The sequence below is a fragment of the Neolamprologus multifasciatus genome, chromosome 9 (genome assembly GCF_963576455.1).
Source record: "Neolamprologus multifasciatus chromosome 9, fNeoMul1.2, whole genome shotgun sequence".
In the NCBI taxonomy this organism is placed as follows: domain Eukaryota; kingdom Metazoa; phylum Chordata; class Actinopteri; order Cichliformes; family Cichlidae; genus Neolamprologus; species Neolamprologus multifasciatus.
Window position 1 is genome coordinate 19,278,176 of NC_140447.1, and position 21,213 is coordinate 19,299,388.

The window sequence follows — 21,213 nt, forward strand, 5'->3', positions numbered from 1 at the left end:
GTAGTTGTTGGGTTATTTTGTTTATTAATATGCACAAAAAAAAAAAAAAGGGGGGGGGGGGGTCAGCCTTGTACTGGACTATTTTCGGGGGAATGTTTTTCATTCAAGAATGGAAACGGCACCTAACTCAAAGGATGAGCCAGTGATGTCTACAACTAAGAGACAATTTATCATAGAAGTATGCATGTATAAGTACTCAAAGCACTTTACACAACTCGCCCCATTCACCCAGTCGCACAAGCACTTTTTTCTAAGCTGTTTCTGTTTAAGTGCTTTTTATCTCTCATCCACACACTTTCAGCAACTTGGGGTTAGTATTTTGCCCAAGGATATTTAGCATGCAGCCTGGAGCAGACGGAGATTAAACCACCAACCTTCAGATTAGTAGGTGACCTGCGCTACAGCCACCCCATAAAAACAAATCCTTTATTCACATTTCTGTAGTTGGATCTATGAAGAATGTCAAAGATAAGAGTTTGACAGATATGAAATAGTATTTTTTGCATAAACAAGATCATTCCCAAGTAGCCTTTGGCAAACAAGGCAAATCTGAGCATGCTGTGCAGTGTGTCCTTAAAAAAATATGGGGAAACTGGTGGAGGATAACAGAAGAAGAAGAAAAAAATTACTGTATCTGCATTTACGTTTGCACATTTTAATAAATAGCTCCCATTTCCTAGGATAATATAAAGATAATATAAATTCCAGCAAGAAAAAAAAAAGCACCTGAGCAACTCCACAGCTTGTAAGGATGTTTTATTGTTTCCAGATAAAAGATTTCCAGCCAACATCCAGGTCAAGTATAATGTGGTAAAATTACAAACCTGTTTCATCTACTAAAAAAGCAGCTGGTCAAGAGTGAGATAACATAGGATGACAGCAGTAGGGAGAGCAAGGCATTAAAGCACTAAAGATCTAGTGTGCATGGCTCACTGACCATACTACGGCCTTGAGAAGTGCTGTAAACATATCTTCATATCCGTGTAAAACAGAGACTTCTAATTCAAAAACAATAGAATTAATTCTTTTGAGAAAAGAAAATATTAAGAAGACTGTCAGGTTACTGCAGAGTAAAAAAGGAAAGAATAAACTGAAAAATGACAATGTCAGTGACTACACATCTTAACCACACCGATACAAATGGCCCAGTTGATCTCTTGTTGCCATCTCCTTTTTTTTGTTTGTTTTTTTTACAAAAGAAGCATAAACATGAGAAAAAAAAAGATTTTAATAATCACCTTTAAACAAGCACACTTCGGTTATAAACCTTTTATCACACTGTAGCAGAACAAATATGAGTGTCAGGGTAAACTGAATGATAATAATCTTGCAGCGAGAATTAAAACCGCTCATAAAATTTCACATTACTTCCCCCCACTTAAATTGGGCTGTCTTTGGAGTATGGAGTTGGTAGTGCTGGTGGAAAGAGGGACTTGGCTCATTTATAGTTGAAATAAAGGTAGGAAGAAAAACTGCAATCTGATTTTTTTCAGCAGTATTTTCTTGGCAACAAGTAGAACGCAAGTGCTCTTTTAAAAATATCACGTGCCAATCCCTCTTTATTTGAGAAAAGTATCAAGCTTTCTCTGGATATTGTCAAATGAGTCCATTCCCAAGTAGTCTGCCTGACCTTGCTCCCATTTCTGCTTCCGTTCTTCTGAGGACATCTGCTGGGATTGGGATGCCTGTGCGTGCGCGTGCGAAGACCTGCTCTCGCCCTGAAGGAATATGGAACATAACAGCAGGGAAATGAATAAATGACAAGACACGCAGACTGCACACAACATGCTGTTTTTCCTTTTTTTGCTTTTTGGAAGCAACGAACCGCCATACTTAGCCTTTCCAAATTAATGGCTGCAGGCAAACACGCGAAAGCTCTGATTTTAGAGGAAGGGCAGCAACAGCAATAAACCAGGCGCCAACGGATGCTTAATCACTGCTGAGCTATAAAAAACAAAACAAATCTTTGTCTCCATACCTGTTCACTCTCAAAAGTGACAGTTTCACTGTGCTGGAACTTTGTGAGATGAATAAGAAGACAGAAAAGAGGTTTAAATAGCTTTGCATCATTCAAAGTTCAAAATAACGGCTATAAATTTATACTGGAGCGTTTCAGCTCATCCACTGTCTGAAAGAGGATATTTTAGCTAACTTAAGTTAAATCTGTTGAGATTGGCTTCCCCATGCAGGCAAAAGATCTGAAAAAGATCAGCAGGTGGGAGGGACTGTATGTCTGAGATGACTATATTAGGGATAGATCCTCTCGCTGACATCTAAGAGCATTTCGAGCAGTCTGAAGCCTCAACTTTTGGCTCTCAGGGATCACTTACACATACGCTGACCTTGCTATTTTAGCCATTTGTTATGAATTATCCAGTGGCTCCATGGTTGTAGTTTTGTGCATTCGTTGCAAACGATTTTAGGTTCAAGACTGGGAGGACATACACACCCAACCTCAGGGGTTCATCAAATGGTTGTCAGGGAAGACTATGTGGTGTAAAATCTATGGTGACTGCTTTATATAGCAACAAAAGTATGTCTTTTTCTTATGAACTATCCGCCTTTGTAACTATACAGAAAATAAGGAAACAGCTCTGTTTTAAAGATAATATCTGATGAGAAGTCGCAAATAGTGCAGGTTCAATTAAAATGTCGACTTACCTCCACACATCCTGAGTGGAAGGGCTGTTCTCCATACTCCTCATGCAGCATGGGGACCACATCACCCGAGTACAGGGTCCACCAGTTGAGAAGGAAAGTAGGGTGTGTGGCAGCATCCTGCTCACTCCCTGAAATCTGTTTGGTTTTGGGATCAAATGTGTAACCCCATGGTTTGGTCTTCCCCAGGAAATGGACCACCTTGGCATTTCCACCATATCTGAAACCAGTATTACAGTAAATGAGAGGATGTACTGTAGATGCAGTGTGGTTATGGTTCAATTTACTAAATGAAGCTTTTCTGAATAGTTTTTAATATCAAATTGTAGCAATAAAGACATTTGTATTCATAGACATAAATAGTATAGAATATTCTTAAATAAAAAAAAGTTTTAGAAATGTTTTAGGAGAAACCCTGTATGTTAGTGTCAAAAAACATATTATTAAATTGTTGTGTTTTTAATTGGTCATAATAATGGACTGGACACTAATATAAATTTTAATGCTCCAGGAAACATTTTTGGGTGTCTATGTTTAAAAGCTGTGTTAGCATGAATGAAACAAAATCCTTTTGGAGAAGTAAGAATGAGAAATATATTGATCCACCCCAGTTCTGTCAAGCTTAGATGTCTTTGTAGCACTGGCAATCTGCTCAAGTACACAAATAAACCTGAACCCGACAGTGTCGGGTTTGTTTTGCTGTGTTTGTCAGACCTCTAAGCGTTATTGCTGACAACTACAAACAACTAAAGACATGTTTATCTTCCCTGTCATCCTGATGGATGCCAGGAAATGCCAAACCAAAAAAAGCCTGCTGATGAGACCAGAGGTGAAGACACAGAGAATGAGGATGAGAGGGTAGCTTTAGACACAGCACACAATGACCAGTCCTGGAGGCAAACATTAAAAGGTCTTTAAATAAAGTGCTCTATTTCAGGAGTGTGTATCAGCTGCTCTGAGCTCAGAGTGGGCATCCAACCCAGAGCTGAGGGCCTGCTGGGGTGACACTCTAACTGTGCTGCTGGAATCTCGCTGCTCATCTCACCCGTAACCTGATGTCATGTCACGATGTGAATACGCGTTCATGTGACCAGGTATCTACTTACATCTTGGCTTTCTATCCAAGACACAAGATTTTAGTCACATCGACAGACTGCTGTTGCGTAATATGAATTTCCCAGGGTAGCAGGTAAATATAGTATCTTATAGAGTTTGGTCAAATAAAATTTTTTAAACCGCACCTGTGACTTTAAGCATTTCATAATTAATCCACGAGTTTAAGTGTGCTTAGCAGACACTTACTGTTTAAATGCTGGGAGGTAAGTGTAGATGGCTATGCTGCTGAGATTGTAAATGAAAGGGAGATGTTTTGATATGTCAGCTGTTGCCCAGTTGCTAAAGAAGCCATTCAAAATCCCTTGGTCTCCTCCTGCAACAGAGAAATACGAAGGTAAGTGTGACAGTATGATAAGTCGAGTCGCTTTATATGGCACATTTAAAAACAACAGCAGTTGATGCTTTCCAAATGAGGTAGAATAACAAGGCAAATCTCTAGAAACATACATATAAAGCCCTAAAGAGAGATACCCCCAGGAAAGGACTACGAGTAAGACATCCGTCTGCGGCAAGGTGTGTAGGAACCAACGTGGCCTAAAGGTCCATCAAGCCAGAATGTAATGTTTGGAGCGGTAAAGTGAGGTGCAACGCACAGGTCCTGAACCTGGTGAGACGCAGGAGGAGCCCGGCCAGGAGGCACCCCACAGAGCCCAGTCCCTCCACGCACTGGAGTCTTCCAATCCAAGCAATGTAGTTCCACAACAGCGGATTAAGTGGCCCCCAGCCAGCAATCGGAGCAAGTGGCAGAGGTTTGATGAGGATCTCTCCAACATCATACAAGCTTTAGCCAAAAGAGATGCTGACAGCAGGCTTAAAACAATGACCACCATCATAGTCAGCTATGCCTCAGAAAGGTTCGGCCTGACCGAGAAGTGTAACAAGACCCCTTATACCATGAACCGCAGGGCCATGAAGATTCATCGACTGCGCCAGGAGCTTAGGAGCCTTAAGAAGCAGTTCAAGAACGCCGATGCGGAGGGTAAGCAAGCTTTAGAGGAACTGCAAAACATCTTTAGCAGATTCTTACTCTGGATGGCATTACCTTGGCCTCCAGTAACACTGTGAGGAACCTTGGAGTCATTTTTGACCAGGATATGTCCTTCAACGCACATATTAAACAAATATGTAAGACTGCGTTCTTCCATTTGCGCAACATCTCTAAAATTAGAAATATCCTGTCTCAGAGTGACGCTGAAAAACTAGTTCATGCATTTATTACTTCCAGGCTGGACTACTGCAATTCATTATTATCAGGATGTCCAAAAAACTCACTGAAAAGCCTTCAGCTAATCCAAAATGCTGCAGCAAGAGTACTGACAGGGACTAGAAGGAGAGAGCATATTTCTCCTGTTTTGGCTTCCCTTCATTGGCTTCCTGTTAAATCCAGAATTGAATTCAAAATCCTGCTCCTCACATACAAGGTCTTAAATAATCAGGCCCCATCTTATCTTAATGACCTTGTAGTACCATATCACCCTATTAGAGCACTTCGCTCCCGCTCTGCAGGCCTACTTGTTGTTCCTAGAGTATATAAAAGTAGAATGGGAGGCAGAGCCTTCAGTTTTCAGGCCCCTCTTCTGTGGAACCAGCTTCCAGTTTGGATTCGGGAGACAGACACAATCTCTACTTTTAAGATTAGGCTTAAAACTTTCCTTTTTGCTAAAGCATATAGTTAGGGCTGGACCAGGTGACCCTGAATCCTCCCTTAGTTATGCTGCAATAGATGTAGGCTGCCGGGGGATTCCCATGATGCATTGAGTTTTTCCTTTCCAGTCACCTTTCTCGCTCACTATGTATTAACAGACCTCTCTGTGTTGAATCATATCTGTTATTAACCTCTGTTTCTCTTCCACAGCATGTCTTTTATCCTGTTTTCCTTCTCTCACCCCAACCGGTCGCAGCAGATGGCCGCCCCTCCCTGAGCCTGATTCTGCCGGAGGTTTCTTCCTGTTAAAAGGGAGTTTTTCCTTCCCACTGTCGCCAAAGTGCTTGCTCATAGGGGGTCATATGATTGTTGGGTTTTTCTCTGTATCTATGAAGCGCCTTGAGGTGACTTTTGTTGTGATTTGGCGCTATATAAATAAAATTTAATTGAATTGAATTGAATCTTGCGGAGAAGCTGATTACCCTCCGTAGAGCAGAATGGCACAGGAGGCGGGGAAGAGAGAGAGCCAGGAAACTTGCAGCTTTTATTGCTGATCCCTTTCGCTTTTCAAAACAATTGCTTGAGGTTAAGCGAAGCGGCCGGTTGGAGTGCTCAGCAGAGGAGGTGAATAACGTCCTTCATGAGACCATGAGTGACCCACTGAGGGAACAAGACTTGGGACCAACGAAGCTCTCATCAACCCTGCCCCACCATCAGTAGAGTTTAAGTTGATGGAGCCAAGTTTGAAGGAGGTGTGTGAGGTCATCAAAGCAGCCCGCTCAGCATCCTCTCCAGGTCCCAGTGGCGTACCCTACCTTGTCTATAAGCGCTGCCCAGAGCTGCTTCGTCACCCGTGGAAGATCTTAAAGGTGATATGGTGGAGAGGGAGAGTTGCTGATTAGTGGAGGTGCGCAGAGGGAGTCTGGATTCCCAAAGAGGAGGACTCTAAAAACATAAACCAGTTTCGGAGTATCTCACTATTGAGCATGGAGGGGAAGGTGTTTTTTAGCATTGTCTCCCGGAGATTGACCGAGTTTCTCCTTAGAAACAATTACATTGATCCATCAGTTCCGAATGGGGGGATCCCAGGAGTTCCTGGTTGCCTAGAGCACACTGGCGTAGTTACGCACCTTGTAAGACAAGCCCACGAGAACAGAGGTGACCTAGCCGTATTGTGGCTGGACCTGACTAATGCCTATGGGTCTATCCCACACAAAATGGTTGAGCATGCTTTGCACCTCTACCATGTCCCCAGCAAGATTAAGGACCTGATCCTGGACCATACGCCAACTTCAGGCTTAGGGTCACTTCTGGGTCAGTTACTCCAGGCTGGCACTTTCTCAGGAAAGGTATAATAACAGGTTATACCATCTCAGTTACGCTCTTTGCCCTTGCAATGAACATGGTGGTAAAGGCTGCTGAGGTGGAGTGCAGAGAGCCACTAACAAGGTCAGGTGTTCGTCAGCCCCCTATTAGAGCCTATATGGATGACCTCACCATCACAACATCATCAGTTCCAGGGTGTAGGTGGATCTTGCAAGGACTTGAGAGACTCATCTCATGGGCAAGGATGAGTTTTAAACCTTCCAAGTCAAGATCTATGGTACTGAAGAAGGGGAAGGTGACGGACAAGTTCCGGTTCTCAATCTCAGGGACCATTATTTCATCCATAACGGAACAACCAGCTTGGGGAAACTCTTTGACTCCAGCCTGAAATACTCTGCTGCCATTCAGAAGGCAAATGAGGAGCTGGGACCTGGGTAAACAGCTAAAGTTCCCACAGCACATTGCAAAAACATCCCTCCGGCCAGACATGATCATTATTTCTGAGGTCTCAAAACAGCTGATCATGCTGGAACTCACAGTGCCCTGGGAAGAGCGGATGCCAATGAAAGGAAACGTGCAAAGTACCAGGAACTAGTGCAGGAGTGCAGGGGAAGGGACTAGAAGACTTTCTATGAGCCCATAGAAGTGGGCTCTAGAGGCTTTGCAGGACTCTGCGAAGTCCTAGGCCAGCTGGGTGTGGCTGGGACAGCCAAGAAGACGGCCACCCAGGCTGTGACCAAAGCGGCAGAGAAAGCCACAAGGTGGCTGTGGATTAAGAGGGCTGATTCGTGGGTAGCTACTGGTACGCAAGTCGGGCCCTGATCACCCCCGGCTGGGTCGCCTGGGCGAGGGTGTATGATGTTGTGAGACCAGAAACACCTGATGACACCAGGATACATCACTGAAGATGCGTACCAGTGCATCCAGGAGATGTGTCTTGTATAGATAAAACTAATAGTCACATAAATAAAAGTTTAAGCATATTTTTCAGTGATTAACAATTTGCTAGAATAACAAAATTACAATAATGAAAAAACAGAAAAACATATTTAATCAATGAAAAACATGAATTACTTGTTAGAAATAATATATTAAAAATAACTGAATCTGATTTAATTAGGCTCTGAGGACCAGCTGCTGTGTAGTTCAAACATTGTAACATCTTTTCAAGACATCAAAGTGGATTTGCAAATAGTGTACAGTGTCTGTACAGTGTCTTTTCCAGCGCTGACTTTTTAATAACATCAGTCATGAAAACAAAACAAGCCCCAGGTTTTAAAATTCATTAACAGTTTTGTAATTTCTTGTAAAAATGTGTGTCTTGAAGTAATTTGCCTTGGTGGCATTCGCATGCTGTGAAAATCTCTGATATTGTCACATAACAGCAAACTTGGCTTTAAAAATGCTTCTGGTCAGGTTTTGTTTGTTGGCTGAATGTCTTCACTGAAAGAGTGAGACAAATGAAAGGCACACCTGTGACAAACCACATTAGTTCTCAGCTCAGCTCATCTGCTGAGATATAAGCCCAGACAAGCATTTAAAGAAATGTTCTCACATGTTTAAGACACACAATTGGATCTCATGTTCCCACTGCTACCTGAAAAAAGTAGATCTGATTTTCTAGAAACTGCAGGTAGTGCTTTACCTCAGTGGGTGCACACAGGTTGGGGCATGTGTTTTAGCAGCCACGACATTAAACCCACCGAAGTTAATGTGAACAGTGTTGATTGTCTCATTAGAGGCACGACATTGCAAAAATACTTCGGGAAACAGTTAAAAAAACAAAGAGCCCACAGCATTAACCGGGTCTCCAAACTTTGCAGATCCCAATCCAATCACCATCTACGGGATGCGCCTGAACAAGCCCATTCAAGCTGGGCTTGGGAAGCTACACCCTGAAATCCACAGGACCCAAAGGATCTGCTGCCAAAGTTCGGTGCCAGATACCACAGGACACCCCCCTGAACTCTCATGTTCATTCCCAGACGGGTCAAAGCTCTTTTTTCTTTTCTTTTTTTGTGGCATGAGGGGGAGGGATATTATTGTCATTAGGTTTCTTTTTATTGCATAAAACATTTTATTTGTAAATAATCCTTTTTTTATTTTATTTTTCAGATTAAAAGGCAAAAACAAAAAAAATCCTAATCAAAGGATAATGTTGGTGTCAGTAGAAAAAATTGAGGTGCTGCCTCTGCAATTATATTGAATATTTCCAAACTTTACCCTACTCCATTCATGACCAGCCAACTTTAAATAATACAAACAGACAAAGGCGTTTAAAGACTTTTGTCTCTCACTGTGCTGGTACGTGAATTAACACTGGCCTCTGGGTTTTAAGTAAATGGACTGCAAGTTTGCGTCTGAGTTGCCTCAGGTCCTGGAGTTCAATTAGAGGGCTGTTACAGCCATTTGCCCTCCCTCAAGTTTGGCTGCTTTAGAACTGGGGCAGCCCCTTCTCACAGCAGCAACTTACATAAATACACAACTTATAAAAGTTTGGGAGGCAGGGATCTATTTGATGTTATGTGAGGTGGGTGACAGGTAGACAACTAGACCAGACCTGAGCCTTAAATAAATGACAGCCCCCCCCCAAAATGTGATAAAAGTTCAGTGAATCTGTGAATGAGTCACTGAAATGACACTGACACAGGACGAGATGTTGGCTGTTAAGAAAACTTTCACATGTCTCTCCTAAAAAAGCATAGGACTGTAAAGTCTGTGGCTTCGGTTTAAAATAACACACATAGCTGGCGTTTGTCTGAACCCACAGCCTCCACTGGAGACTTCAAAACTTAATATGGAGCTATCTTCATTTTGAGGGGATGAGCAGAACACAGGAAGAATGTGCATCTAACCGGTGCCAGTTTGTTTTGGCAGCAGATAACACTGGAGCCACAGATGCAGAGATAGAGCCTCTGGGTTCAGTCACTTATTTTCTTTCCTCCTCTGCAATTTTTCTTTTCCAATACATCTTTCATGTTCTGCGGGGTAGAGAGGGGTACACGTGTATATCATGCATTCCATGCAGGACAGCAGAACTGAAACGCTGAAGGTCAAAGCGGCTTCACCTCATGCCCCAGTGCACACGAAAAGACCATCCATGTCTATAAATAAGACAGCTTTACTTATTAGCATACCATCAAGCATTTAGATAGTGGCAACACATTGAAACAGGGACTTTAAAATTATCCACAAAAAGACACTAAGGGATAAATGAGTTTCAGCTTCCAAAGGGACTCTTTCTCATAAAGAAATAAGAAAATATCTTTTGTATGTGGTTGAAATCATGATGTGAAAAATTGTTGTGGCAGAATGAGTCGGCACTTGAAAGCAGTGGCCCATATTAAGCAAACTAATTGGTTTTTCCAGTGGCACCCCCCATCCCTGATGGAATCTGTCTCACAGCATCACAAGGGAAACAGATTCAGTGACACTAACAAGTACATGCTTTGGCACTTCCGAGCCTAACTATAAACCCCTTTCGTCTTTTGTTTACTCCACGACTGTTTTCTTTGTTTGTTGGAATTTTTGAGGTCAGAGCAGCCCGAGTAAACTATGATTTTGTCTAGAGTCCAGCCCTTCTATCAGCAGGACTGACAGCTGAATGAAATCAAAAGCTTTTTCTCGGCATATCAGATACATAATAAATACTGTTCTTCACTTAAGCATTTAATTGAGATTTCATCAAAATACATTAGATTTTTTGGTGTCAGAAGATATTTATAGTCCAAACCAGGGAGTTCACACTCATTTTAAATTGTGACCCACTTTGATCTCATTAATTGAATTGGCCAAACCAATTCAGTTACATTCAATTTTATCTATAAAGTGCCAAATCACAACAACTATCACCTCAATGCATGACCAGTGAAACGTCTCTCTCTGTCAGTGTAAAGAAGTGTAACTTCATATTTAATCCCTGAAATATCTTAACATAAGAAAAAGAAGTGCAATTTTAACGATACATGTCAGTTTTTCTACATAATAAAGACATTAAAGAACAGCACAACACTTTGGGTTTAAATTATGAGAAATAAATACAAGTTCTGGTAGATCATTGCCTGGACTCTGTTGTAATTATTAAACAAAAAGGTTTTTGTTAACTCATTCTTACTTAAATAAAACAGATAATAAGGTAGATCGTGAAAAAAATAGAAACATTTTTGCAATTTCATTTTTTTTATAATATAGTATGAAGATAAGGAAAGCTATAAAACTTGAGACAATATAGTTAAAATCTGAAGTTTATGCCCACTTTCACATTTTCCAAAGACATGCAGTGGGCCGGATTGGAGTCTTTGCTCGGTCTTATGTTTGACACCCCTGGTCTAACCAGTACTGCCCAGTTGGCAGGCTTTGGCTACATTTAGGTAAACAGCCCCAGTGAAGAGGAAAGGAAGGATTAAATTTCCTGTACAACTCAAAAGTATCTCCCGTCATCTGACGATGATTGAGTTATTTATTTGCTTTTAAAAATCCAGTGTTATTTTTGAACAATGTAAACGCCACAGATAAGAAAGTCTTGGCCTAGATTTCCATGAGCTACACTGGTCTCCCCAAAACAGAGACTTGGCAATCAGAAATATACGATGGGTTCCCAGCATGCACATGACATTATTTTGGTCATGTGACGTAGCTGTCACCTTAGCTGCATGGTCTTAGATGAACTGAGAAACTCTTTTTGCCACTTTAGACTATCACATGTGGTCTCCTGGAAGAAAATCTAATAAGTGGACAACAACTTGAAATTATTTTTAAGTTACATGGCACAAATTTAATTAAAAATAAATTCAAAAGCAAATAGGCAACTTGGTCTGATGTCCACCAGACTCTCTTTGGATAGCTACAATATGTCAGACTCAGTTACTCAGCTACTTTCTAAAATGCAAGTGTTCATTTTTTCCCATTTAGATTATGTAATATTAAAAAAAAATTCTTGAGGAGCACCATGAAACTACGGATCGATGATGATTCTAGCCCTTCACTGAACCTGATATAGCCGGCATAGCTTTGACTACAATTCAGCAACAGTACGCTCCATGGAAATGTGTTGCTTAATGTCAACTGGTGCTCTGTGCAAAACAGGGCCTCTCAAATTTAACCTTCACCCCACCCCGGTGAGCCCCTGAGAATAACTCAGCAGAGCTCGAAAGTCTCTTACAGGCGAGCCTTGTTTCCAGGCACCGAGCTTGATAAAGACCTTACTTAGAGCAAAAGATAAACAAGCCCAGTTAAACATCATGTTACCAAGAGCGTTTCCAAAACCATGTTTGACTCAAAAAAAAAGGAATTTAAAGGGGCAGAAGTTCCTCCCTTACTATATCATTGCCAATAACATGAAAAGTAGATGTAAACATAGATTTTCGCTAACTGCAACCCTGAATCTCAATAATAAACATGTTACATGTCATTAGTCATTGCATAGAACCAAGTGCATTCCTGAAAATGTTATAATAGCCCTTTAATAGACATTTTATAAAATGCATCCCGGCATTTTTTACGGCAGCTTACCGTCAAAGCTGCCGTGTTCTGTACAATACTGAAGCAGTTTGCCATGAGTCTCCACAGAAGGACGAAAAACAAAAACGCCAGAGTTGAAGCAATCGGGCCAGCCAGGGTCAGGAGCAGCTGACAGTTCCTCTCTATCAAACAACTCATCTATATTTGAAAGAACCTGAGATGCACAAACAAAGCACATGTTTATACACACCAGTAATGTGCAGCATCTTCATTTTCTTTGTGCTGAAGCAAAATGACCTGTTAGCCTCACCATAGTGTCTGCATCCATGAAAACACATTTGGAGTAATGTGTGAGGGTCCAGCAGTGGAGTTTGGTGAAGGTGACGCCCAGATCGGGTCTCTTCATCATGGCCAGGTGTGCAGTGTCGCCACTGTCTAGCACATCCACCACCCTCACCTCATCGTAGATCCTCTTCAGCACAGACCTAATGATTTACAATACTATGAAATGAATCACTGTCAACCACCCATGTGGAAAACAAGAGTTCACAGGAACGGTAATGTGTATAAGTGAGAAAAAGTGAATGTAGGTAAAGTTTCTTACTGGCTAGGCTCTGATACTTGTGGACCAATGAGTGCCACCAGCTTCTTGGCTGTATTGTGCTTACGGAGGGATTTACCCAAAACCATTGCTCCCCGAGCATAGCTGTCATTGGTAGCCAATGTCACAAATGCCTGATCTGTAAAGAAAGACAACTGAATTAAATTGGTTAAAGGTTGCTCCCACCCAAGTACTAACCACGCCCAACCCTGCTTCGCTTCCAAGATGAGAAGAGATTGGGCGCACCCTGAGTTGCTTAACTTAAAGTTGCTTCTTAATGTAGTACATACAATTTAAGAATGCTCTCAAACTTGTGTTAGTCAGATTCTGTTCTAAATGTTATGAAGTGGTTGAACTGGTTAGTTGTCTTAGTTGAATTGGTCACATAACTGCATCATATGACTTAAATGTGTCATATTTTTCAAAAGCCTCCGTTTTCGCAGTGTGGGCCTGCCCCACACAGTCCACACGCTGAAGAGTGCACTAATTTGTGAGCGGCTCAGAGTAGAGCCACTACTCCTGCACATCCAAAGGTGCCAGCTGAGGTAATTCGCACATTTGACAAGGATGCCTCCTGGGTAAGGTGTTCCAGGAATGTCCTACTAGGAGGTAGACCCATGACACGCCCAAGAGACCGGGGTGTGTCATGGGAACACCGTGGTGTTCCCTTCGATAGGTAGAGGGAGGTCTGGGCTTCTCTGCTTGGACATCCTCCAAAGATAAGGGAAGAAAATGGATGGATGGATGTGTTAGTCAATGAATTCATCCCATTTAAAGAATTTCCATAACTGTTCTGTGAATGACCAAATGATGGAAAGATGCTAGTCTATTTTCCCCCCAAGCCCTTCGACAGATTGGTGACCTCGCCACCTAAGACAGGTGGGATGGGCTCCAGCTTCCTGTGACTCTGAATTGAAGAAGTGGAAAGATGGATAGGTAGATATTTTCCTCCAGTGTAACTGCATTGCATGTATTTTTAAAGTTTACTGCAGGAATATGAAACACACACCAAAAACATTACACTGCAGTTGTAGCCTCTTGCCTTTTAGGTGATGCGTTTCTATGTGGATTCTCTAAAGCATGAATGATCCAAATAATTAATATCTTGATTATTTCAAGTGTTTTTGAATGAGCAACACAATCTAACCTCACTAAAAGTTTTCTTGCAAAGTACCCCATAAAGGTTTAAATGTCTCATTAAGGTGATTTTTATTTGCAGTGTGGCATCTACTCTGTACCACCACCTCAGGCTGCTGGGAGGAAAATCTGCCAAGTCAAGTCTTGGGAACAACGGCTTGCCTGTGAGAGGACATATAAACTGAGATGACGAAATCAGCATGGCAGCTGGGATAGTTGTGTGACTAGCAGTTAGGCCAACACCAATCCCATTTGGCCTATGCGCTAACCCTCTGGCAGTAAGATACCAATAATGGGCAAGGAGAGCACAATAGATAGAGTATGTCTCACATGCTAGCAGCCCAGAGTTTCTATAAGTTTGGGCCAGTTGGAGAACAATGGTTCCAAATACCACAGCTTGCCAGGAAAATTTGTTCTGTCTCACTGCCTTTTCACAGTGCCACACCTCCTTTCTCTTACGCCCCCTTTTCAATTGGTAGAAACCCTTCTGCAATATGAATGTAACACTAACAAAACACATAAAAAATGGGAATTAGCTCTGCAACAACCCAAGTTACAGTGAAGTCACTGTCCAGGCAGCAGGGTCCTTTCATTTTGAGTCAGGGGGACGGTTCCCAGTAAGCTTATACCACAAATTAAAAGTTAATTATGGCGACTTAGGACACAGAGTAGTGTAGTAGGTCTCAAACTAAGGTCCAATGATAGTAAAGTAGTCTAAAAAGGTACCCTGTGAAATGATTTTAACGCACTGTGTCCACTGCACCTACTTTTGGCAGTTTCCTAATATATACATGACAAAATGGAACAGTTATAAAAAGTAGTAACATGGTAATTATGTCACACCGGTAGCTGGTCACTGTGACAAATACAAGTTAATTATGTAAAGTAAGACTGTAACCACTTTAAGAATACTAAACTTCTTATTCAACAAGGGAACACAACTACCCAAAAACAAAGAGAACAGTGACAAAAGACTATATTAGCTACATAATGTAATTTAATGTCACCAAAGTTCGCGCCATTTGCTACTTTTAAAACTTTTGAGAAAAAAAAAAAAAATTAACAAGAATTTTTTACTATCGACGCTGAGAGTGTTAAAATGTTACCTACCAGCCATGACTGACGAATAAGTCGCAGCTACTCTGTAGCCTGGACTTTGCAGAAGCCTTGCGTGGCGAAAAGGACCGACTAAATATACAGAGGTGGTTTAAATACCAAGACGACAGCAGCCAGACCCGGCGTCACGTGACAGCCCCCAACACACCCACCTGCTATCGACATGCTCCACCGCTACACAGCAGCACCTCAAGCAACACCGCTTTGAACAGGTTTACAGGTAAACCGCCTACAAAAAAATTTACAATTATTGAAAGTATTATGCGTTACTTCCTCCTCCTAACGTTACGGAAAATTCACAACTCTGAAAAAGTAAAGGAGGAAAAATTATTCGAGTCAGAGATAACGTTGTAATAATAATTCTACAGCTCTGACCTTTCAAACAGCTGCCGGATATCTCCCCCTGAGTCCTGTCATCTTTAGTTATAGTGACAAATGAAAGACGGCGAAGATGTAATGCGTCCAGGAACAAGATGTCCTGTAGTAAACATTTGGCACGTTGTCACCACCTTGTGGATTGAAGACCGTATAGCAAGGCAGTTATCAGAGACATAATCTCCCCAGTGTGTCCTGGGTCTGGCCTAGAGCCTTCATACGATGTTGAAATTTCTTCTTTTAAATCACTGAAAGAGTGCCTCTTTAATTTAGGCCCATACCAAACTGCATGGGCATTTGCATTTTTAAAAAGCACTAATCAAAGTAGAAATAGAAATCACTGAAATGACAATATTACGAACAAGCTGACTGACAAAGTCATAAAAAATTGGAACATTGAAAAAAATATAGTACATACTATATTATATATATCAGTGGGATGAGGGTCAATACACTGCTTTTATTTGAATATAAAACTAGTCATATTTTTTTCCCCTGCATTGTGATGCGTGAAAACCAGTCAGTGAAATTTACTGTGAATGTGAATTAAAATTTCCCGCTGGTCTTTGGCTCCCTTATTTTCTCCACCGAGGCAGATGCTTGGCAGAATGGAGATGCTGCCAAGAAGTGCTCTTTGCTTGTCACATACTGTGCCCTTGTTTTGAAAATCCCTAACAACAGATACCCACGCCCACCTAAGCGCTGCTACTGGAGCAGTGCCATCTGAACAAGAGGGATCACTGTGATCCAAAGGCGTGCAATAAATTTGTGGCTCTTTCCTTTGTTTTCTTAAAGTAATGTCTCCTTTATAGACACTTTATAGAAACTATAAGAACATTTGGTGTTTGGCACAGTTACATTATGGTTTCATTATGGTTACATTACACAATATGTTTTCTTAAAGGTTGTGGTATACGTTTCTAAAATGTTTCCCTCTTAATTTGCATTCATTGCAGCAGATGATGAGCCCTAAAGTGAAAGTGTTATTATTGCTGTTGTTCGTACGCAGTAAAGCCTCTGTGTACCAGACACAATATTATCGTATACACATAAAAAAATTGATTCAGCGTGTGGGGATGGATCATTGATTTTATTGTTTGCACTCATCTTGACATTCTGTCAAGCACAGTGAGGAAACATGGCGGGTGGTGCCCTGTATCCATGGATACGGGCAGGAGATGGCTGAGAGGTTGGAGGGGCTGGGGGCTGGTACAGAGGAGCCGAGTTGGCAGGGGTCCTGGCAGTTCCGCATTTTAATAGAGGTTCTTCTGCACGTGGGCCGCAATGTACTTGACGGCCAGCATGGTCTCCTCGCATGTGGGCTTGATCTGAGACTCGGGCAGCAGGAAGCCATATTGACCCTCGTCACGCAACTCAAAGGTGTAGGAATATTTCACTCCCAGGTCGTAGGCCCAGTCATCAGAGCCTCCAGCAGCGGGGTCTAAGGGCAGATGAGGAGAGAGTGAGGGAAATCAATGAGATGGTGACATTCTGACAACCTGGGACAGTCTACATGTGTTTTCATACACATTTTACTTCAGGGGGGCAAAAAAAAATAATCCCTTGCTTGAAATAGCTGTGGCTCATGATTGCCTTTTGTGGTTTCAAGAGGCCACATTTCTCAATGGAAATGGGTGCGCTGAGAACACACCATAATGCATAATGACAGAGGTGGAAATAGGTTATCAAGCTATCACTGAATATGCAATCTTCCCACAATAAAGTGTGACTATTTGCTGTACTTACAGATAGTTGGAGCACCAGGGCCACTGGTGTAGACTGTGCCATACAGGCTACGCAGAGCTGAAGAAGCTCCCTTAGCAACTGCCATCTACAATACAAAATACAAACAAAAGTCAAATGTGTTATAGAGTGAATTAATTATAAGGTTTAAACTATATACATGTATATATATCAACATGGTATCTGAGTATATCAGACTGAGCAAAGGTCATTGTCTGGAAATGCTTGAATTTGGAGGACTTTTTAATTTAAAATTTGTCACTTTAAACCAAACAAAGCACGCACACAAACGACACCACCTTTAAAATACAGCTGTTACACGTTATAAATACATGCTTTTCACCCTGCGGGTTTCCAGTAACATTTTTAGTGATATTATAGAAAGCAGTAAAAGCATCAGCGAGTTGCAAGAGGAAATGAAACCCCCAGAGAAACGCACAAGCAGGAAATGATATTTCTGGCCAGACTGATGAGTTATGACAGATCCCTGGAGTTCTTTTGTTCTGTAAAGTGTCAGAAGACAGTCTAAATTACAAGTGAGTAATAGAGAGGCAGAGATGTGTGATCTGCCTCAGTTAGTGTGAGAGCTGGAGCAGGGGTGTGAGTGTTAACTGTGCAGCACCACGGACACCCCAGTGAGAGGTAAAAGAGCCATGAGAATGAGCCATGTAAGCAGGGAGTAAATGATTTGCTGCAGCTAAGTGTGGCCCTTAGATAAGAGTAACACAGTAATGGGGTGGGTAGAGTTATATATGTTTATATTATGTGATCTATTGTAAAACTTTTTATTTGCTCATATTCATGTATATCACACATACAGATCATTATTTGAATGAACCAAATTCATAATTATACATAGCCTGACTCAGAGGTAGGTTTTGTACACTCACTGCAATGCTAAGGCAGATAACAGTGACTTACCAGCTCGTCATGGTCTGCAGCTAACTCATAGGTGTAGGAGTAGGGGAAGAGCAGCAGCTGAGAATAGGAGTGGATAGTGATGTAGGCTTTGATAATGGATTTATTTTTGCGGATGAAGTCAGCAAGATTCTTGGATTCTATTTCAGATTCAGGAGCGGTGCCACAGTAAGTTTCGCTGCAGGGGTTGGTGGAAGCTCCAGTGGCTGCAGTCACATAGAAAACCATGTATAAAAGTTATTTTTTTTCTTTTTAAAATTGTAAAATAAAATGAAATAATAAATTACAAACTAAAAATGTTACCAAGCAGCCAAACTGTAACTAAACATATTATTGACTTGCCAGATTAAAATACATGGAAAATCTATTAAAAAAAATACAGTTCTATGACCTGATATTTTTGCTGAAGTTTTTTGTATTTTTGTAAATAAATTTAGCTTTTTATGGAATGCCTATTAACTGACATTTAAAAATAACCAATGCAATTGCAAATTATTTTTATCAGTCTAAGATTTAACTGTGCATATGTCATACTTACTGCACCAGCCAGCATTAAAGTTTCTGTTTGGATCAGTTCCAAGGCAGCTGGATCCAGCGTTCCTGGAGCGAGTTTTTCTCCACATCCTGTTCTAAAGTTCACAAAATGCATACAGATGTGCAATCAATGCATTCTTCAAGATATAGCGCAAGGCATCTCTTCTTTTAACTAAGGCAAACAACTTAAGTTTGAATGGATTGTAACGTACGTTTGTGTGGGTGAACACGTAACCATCAATGTTGAAGACGGGCAGAACAAAGACATCCATCTGGTCGAGCAGGCTAGTCATCTGAGAATCACTACCATAGGTGGTCACAGCCTGAGGAAGAAAACATTTGTGCTGTAATCAGTTATATTCCTTATTTGTAGGTGCTTGCCTCGGCCATCCTGGCATCTTCCTTACCTCATTGACAAACCACTGACAGAAAGCATGAGAGATCCACTCTCTGGCGTGGAATCCACAGTCCATGAAGATGGCAGGCTTGGTTGAACCAGACTTCTTACCAATCTGTGGTTGTTAAATGTAATCACAAAACAATTGTTGCATGTAGTTATAATATAAATGAAAAAATAAATTCTTTAATGTCTGTGAAGGTTCTCAGTCATCCAGGTCATCATAGTCTAAGGAGCTTGGAAAGAGGATGCCAGTGTTCACATTTTGGACAGAGAGGACAGATGGTTTGAAAGAGGAGTGAAAGAAGCCATTTACGTCCACTGTGAGTGACCATCTTTGAACAGAGGCGGTGGTTTACGACACCAACTGTCTGCCATCTCTAATCCAGTTTTGAGATCCCTTCCCAGACGCCTTAACGCCCACTCACACCCTGGGCCATCTGACCTCAGGAAATCACATGATAGGATGGGTCCAGGTTTCACAATGAGCTCACCCGAAACCCTGGCTGATTGTGACCCACACCTGTTTTCACACCTTGGCTCATGCGATTAGGTAGAGGATCATCAGGGGATCCTATGTCCCTCTTTGGGGGGAAACTCCCACTGGGTTTAAATCTGGGACTCTCCACCATTTGACCCTTAGAACTGAAGAAGCTTCTCGGATGAGAGGTGAAACGTCTTCAAGCAACTTAAAGAAGTCCAGACGCTTTTCTTTCCAAGCTCCTTAGACTAAATTCTTTAATATTTATTTGGGTAAGCCTACCTTGAGAACTACCATGGGACGCCCCTCATAGGTGTTTCCAATCACCTCCTTGCTGATCATATCAGAACTGGAAGTAGCCATTGAGTTCATCCATGACTCAATCTAAAATAAACAGGACAAATATGGTAAGAAATTACTGAAAACCAGAAAAGAAAATCAGAATTGAGATCGGTGCTCTTAAGGGTTTCGACTCTTACATCGCTCCAGGTGTTGTACTTGGTGTAGCTGTGGGCTCTGGGAGAACCCTTGTTTTCAATCTGGCGATCAACAGCCTCCTGAACGTCATCAATAAAGACCCTGAAAAGGGTTTAATTAAAAAGTGCCACAGCACTGCGTGAAGAATGTAAATCTGGGGCACAAAATATCCAGATAAATATCCTTTAGTTTAATTGTTTGTCTAGCGACCTACTCTAGCTGCATGCCGCTCTGCTGCAGGACGGTGAACACCATGTCAAGGTACTGGGCAGGCACACGGATGTCCACGCTCATGCCCACAGTCACCTGCTCAGCACTTTCTGGGGCCCAGAAGTCGAGCTGCAGATGGCAGCAAAGTCAAACACTTGAGCAATGAAACATATGTGTGTGCCTGTGTGTGTGAAAGCAGATGGGTACCTGAACACTGTTAGCCAGTTCCCTAATGACTTTCACATGTTCATTAAGGACAGGCTTCAGACGCAGAACTTTATCACTGTTTAAAAAAAAAAAAGGGGGGGGGGGGGGGTGAGAGAAATCAACATTATAAAATACACAAACACTTTGCCTTCACTCCTCAGTAGTTTCTTTGGAACACAATAATACCCTTTGCATAAGCCACAAACTTAGGGAACATGCAAACAGTACAATTTTTAGCCTCTATAGATGTGTGTCTGTGTTAAATGACGTTTCAGGACACATTTGCTGCCCTACCCTGTGGTTTTATTATATACCGCAGGGTTATAAATATTATATCATTATATCATATTAATAGTTCAATATCCCTTTGCCAGAGTGCAAATATTTATAAACACAGATTTCAGTAGCTTTAATAAATGGTTTATTAATTGCAGTAAATGACTTAAATTGACATAAATCCATTTGATTACATCAACCTAAACTAGAACGCAGGCTTATATAGTACTTCGATTATTAGAACTGCGTCACTGAAATTTTAGTGTCATCACATGCTGTAGTTTACAGGAATGCAGTCCTTTTTTAAAACAAAAGTGTAAATTTACCTCTCAAAGCGAGTGACGTCAGCGAGGGCAAACGCCACCAATCCAAAAAACAGGAGGACCTTCATGTTGGCAATGAAGCTGGCTTTCCTTGTGTACGACACTTATACCTCGCAGCTTGCTGTACATCCACCAATCTGAGTCTTTTATGCAAAGATGTGTCATATGTCCTTTGCTGTGTCGCTGTTTTTTTTAGGTGTTACGTGTTGAAAC

General features: G+C 41.5%; 2 protein-coding genes across 3 annotated transcripts; both read right to left on the minus strand.

The window, feature by feature from the left end:
• Positions 1 to 739: 739 nt before the first annotated feature.
• LOC146511460 (glycogenin-1-like) lies at positions 740 to 15,297 on the minus strand. 2 transcript variants are annotated; one of them, XM_085172305.1, is made up of 8 exons: positions 15,054 to 15,297; positions 12,810 to 12,945; positions 12,516 to 12,690; positions 12,257 to 12,419; positions 3,961 to 4,087; positions 2,662 to 2,878; positions 1,979 to 2,017; positions 740 to 1,718 (listed from the first exon to the last, which is right to left on the minus strand). In XM_085172305.1, the coding sequence occupies exons 1-8, from the start codon at positions 15,058 to 15,060 to the stop codon at positions 1,560 to 1,562; spliced, it is 1,023 nt and encodes a 340-aa protein (XP_085028431.1). In that variant the 5' UTR covers positions 15,061 to 15,297; the 3' UTR covers positions 740 to 1,559. The 2 variants fall into 2 exon arrangements, with proteins under 2 accessions (XP_085028431.1, XP_085028432.1); XM_085172306.1 differs by lacking the exon at positions 1,979 to 2,017 and having other exon boundaries at positions 15,054 to 15,289.
• A 1,208-nt stretch (positions 15,298 to 16,505) lies between these two features.
• On the minus strand, positions 16,506 to 21,145 carry cpb1 (carboxypeptidase B1 (tissue)). The gene is made up of 11 exons (XM_085172297.1): positions 21,004 to 21,145; positions 20,402 to 20,477; positions 20,199 to 20,323; positions 19,987 to 20,086; positions 19,790 to 19,891; positions 19,037 to 19,141; positions 18,842 to 18,952; positions 18,634 to 18,724; positions 18,099 to 18,301; positions 17,181 to 17,265; positions 16,506 to 16,875 (listed from the first exon to the last, which is right to left on the minus strand). Exons 1-11 carry the CDS (start codon positions 21,066 to 21,068, stop codon positions 16,688 to 16,690), a joined length of 1,251 nt encoding a protein of 416 aa, XP_085028423.1. The 5' UTR covers positions 21,069 to 21,145; the 3' UTR covers positions 16,506 to 16,687.
• Between the last annotated feature and the right edge of the window lie 68 nt (positions 21,146 to 21,213).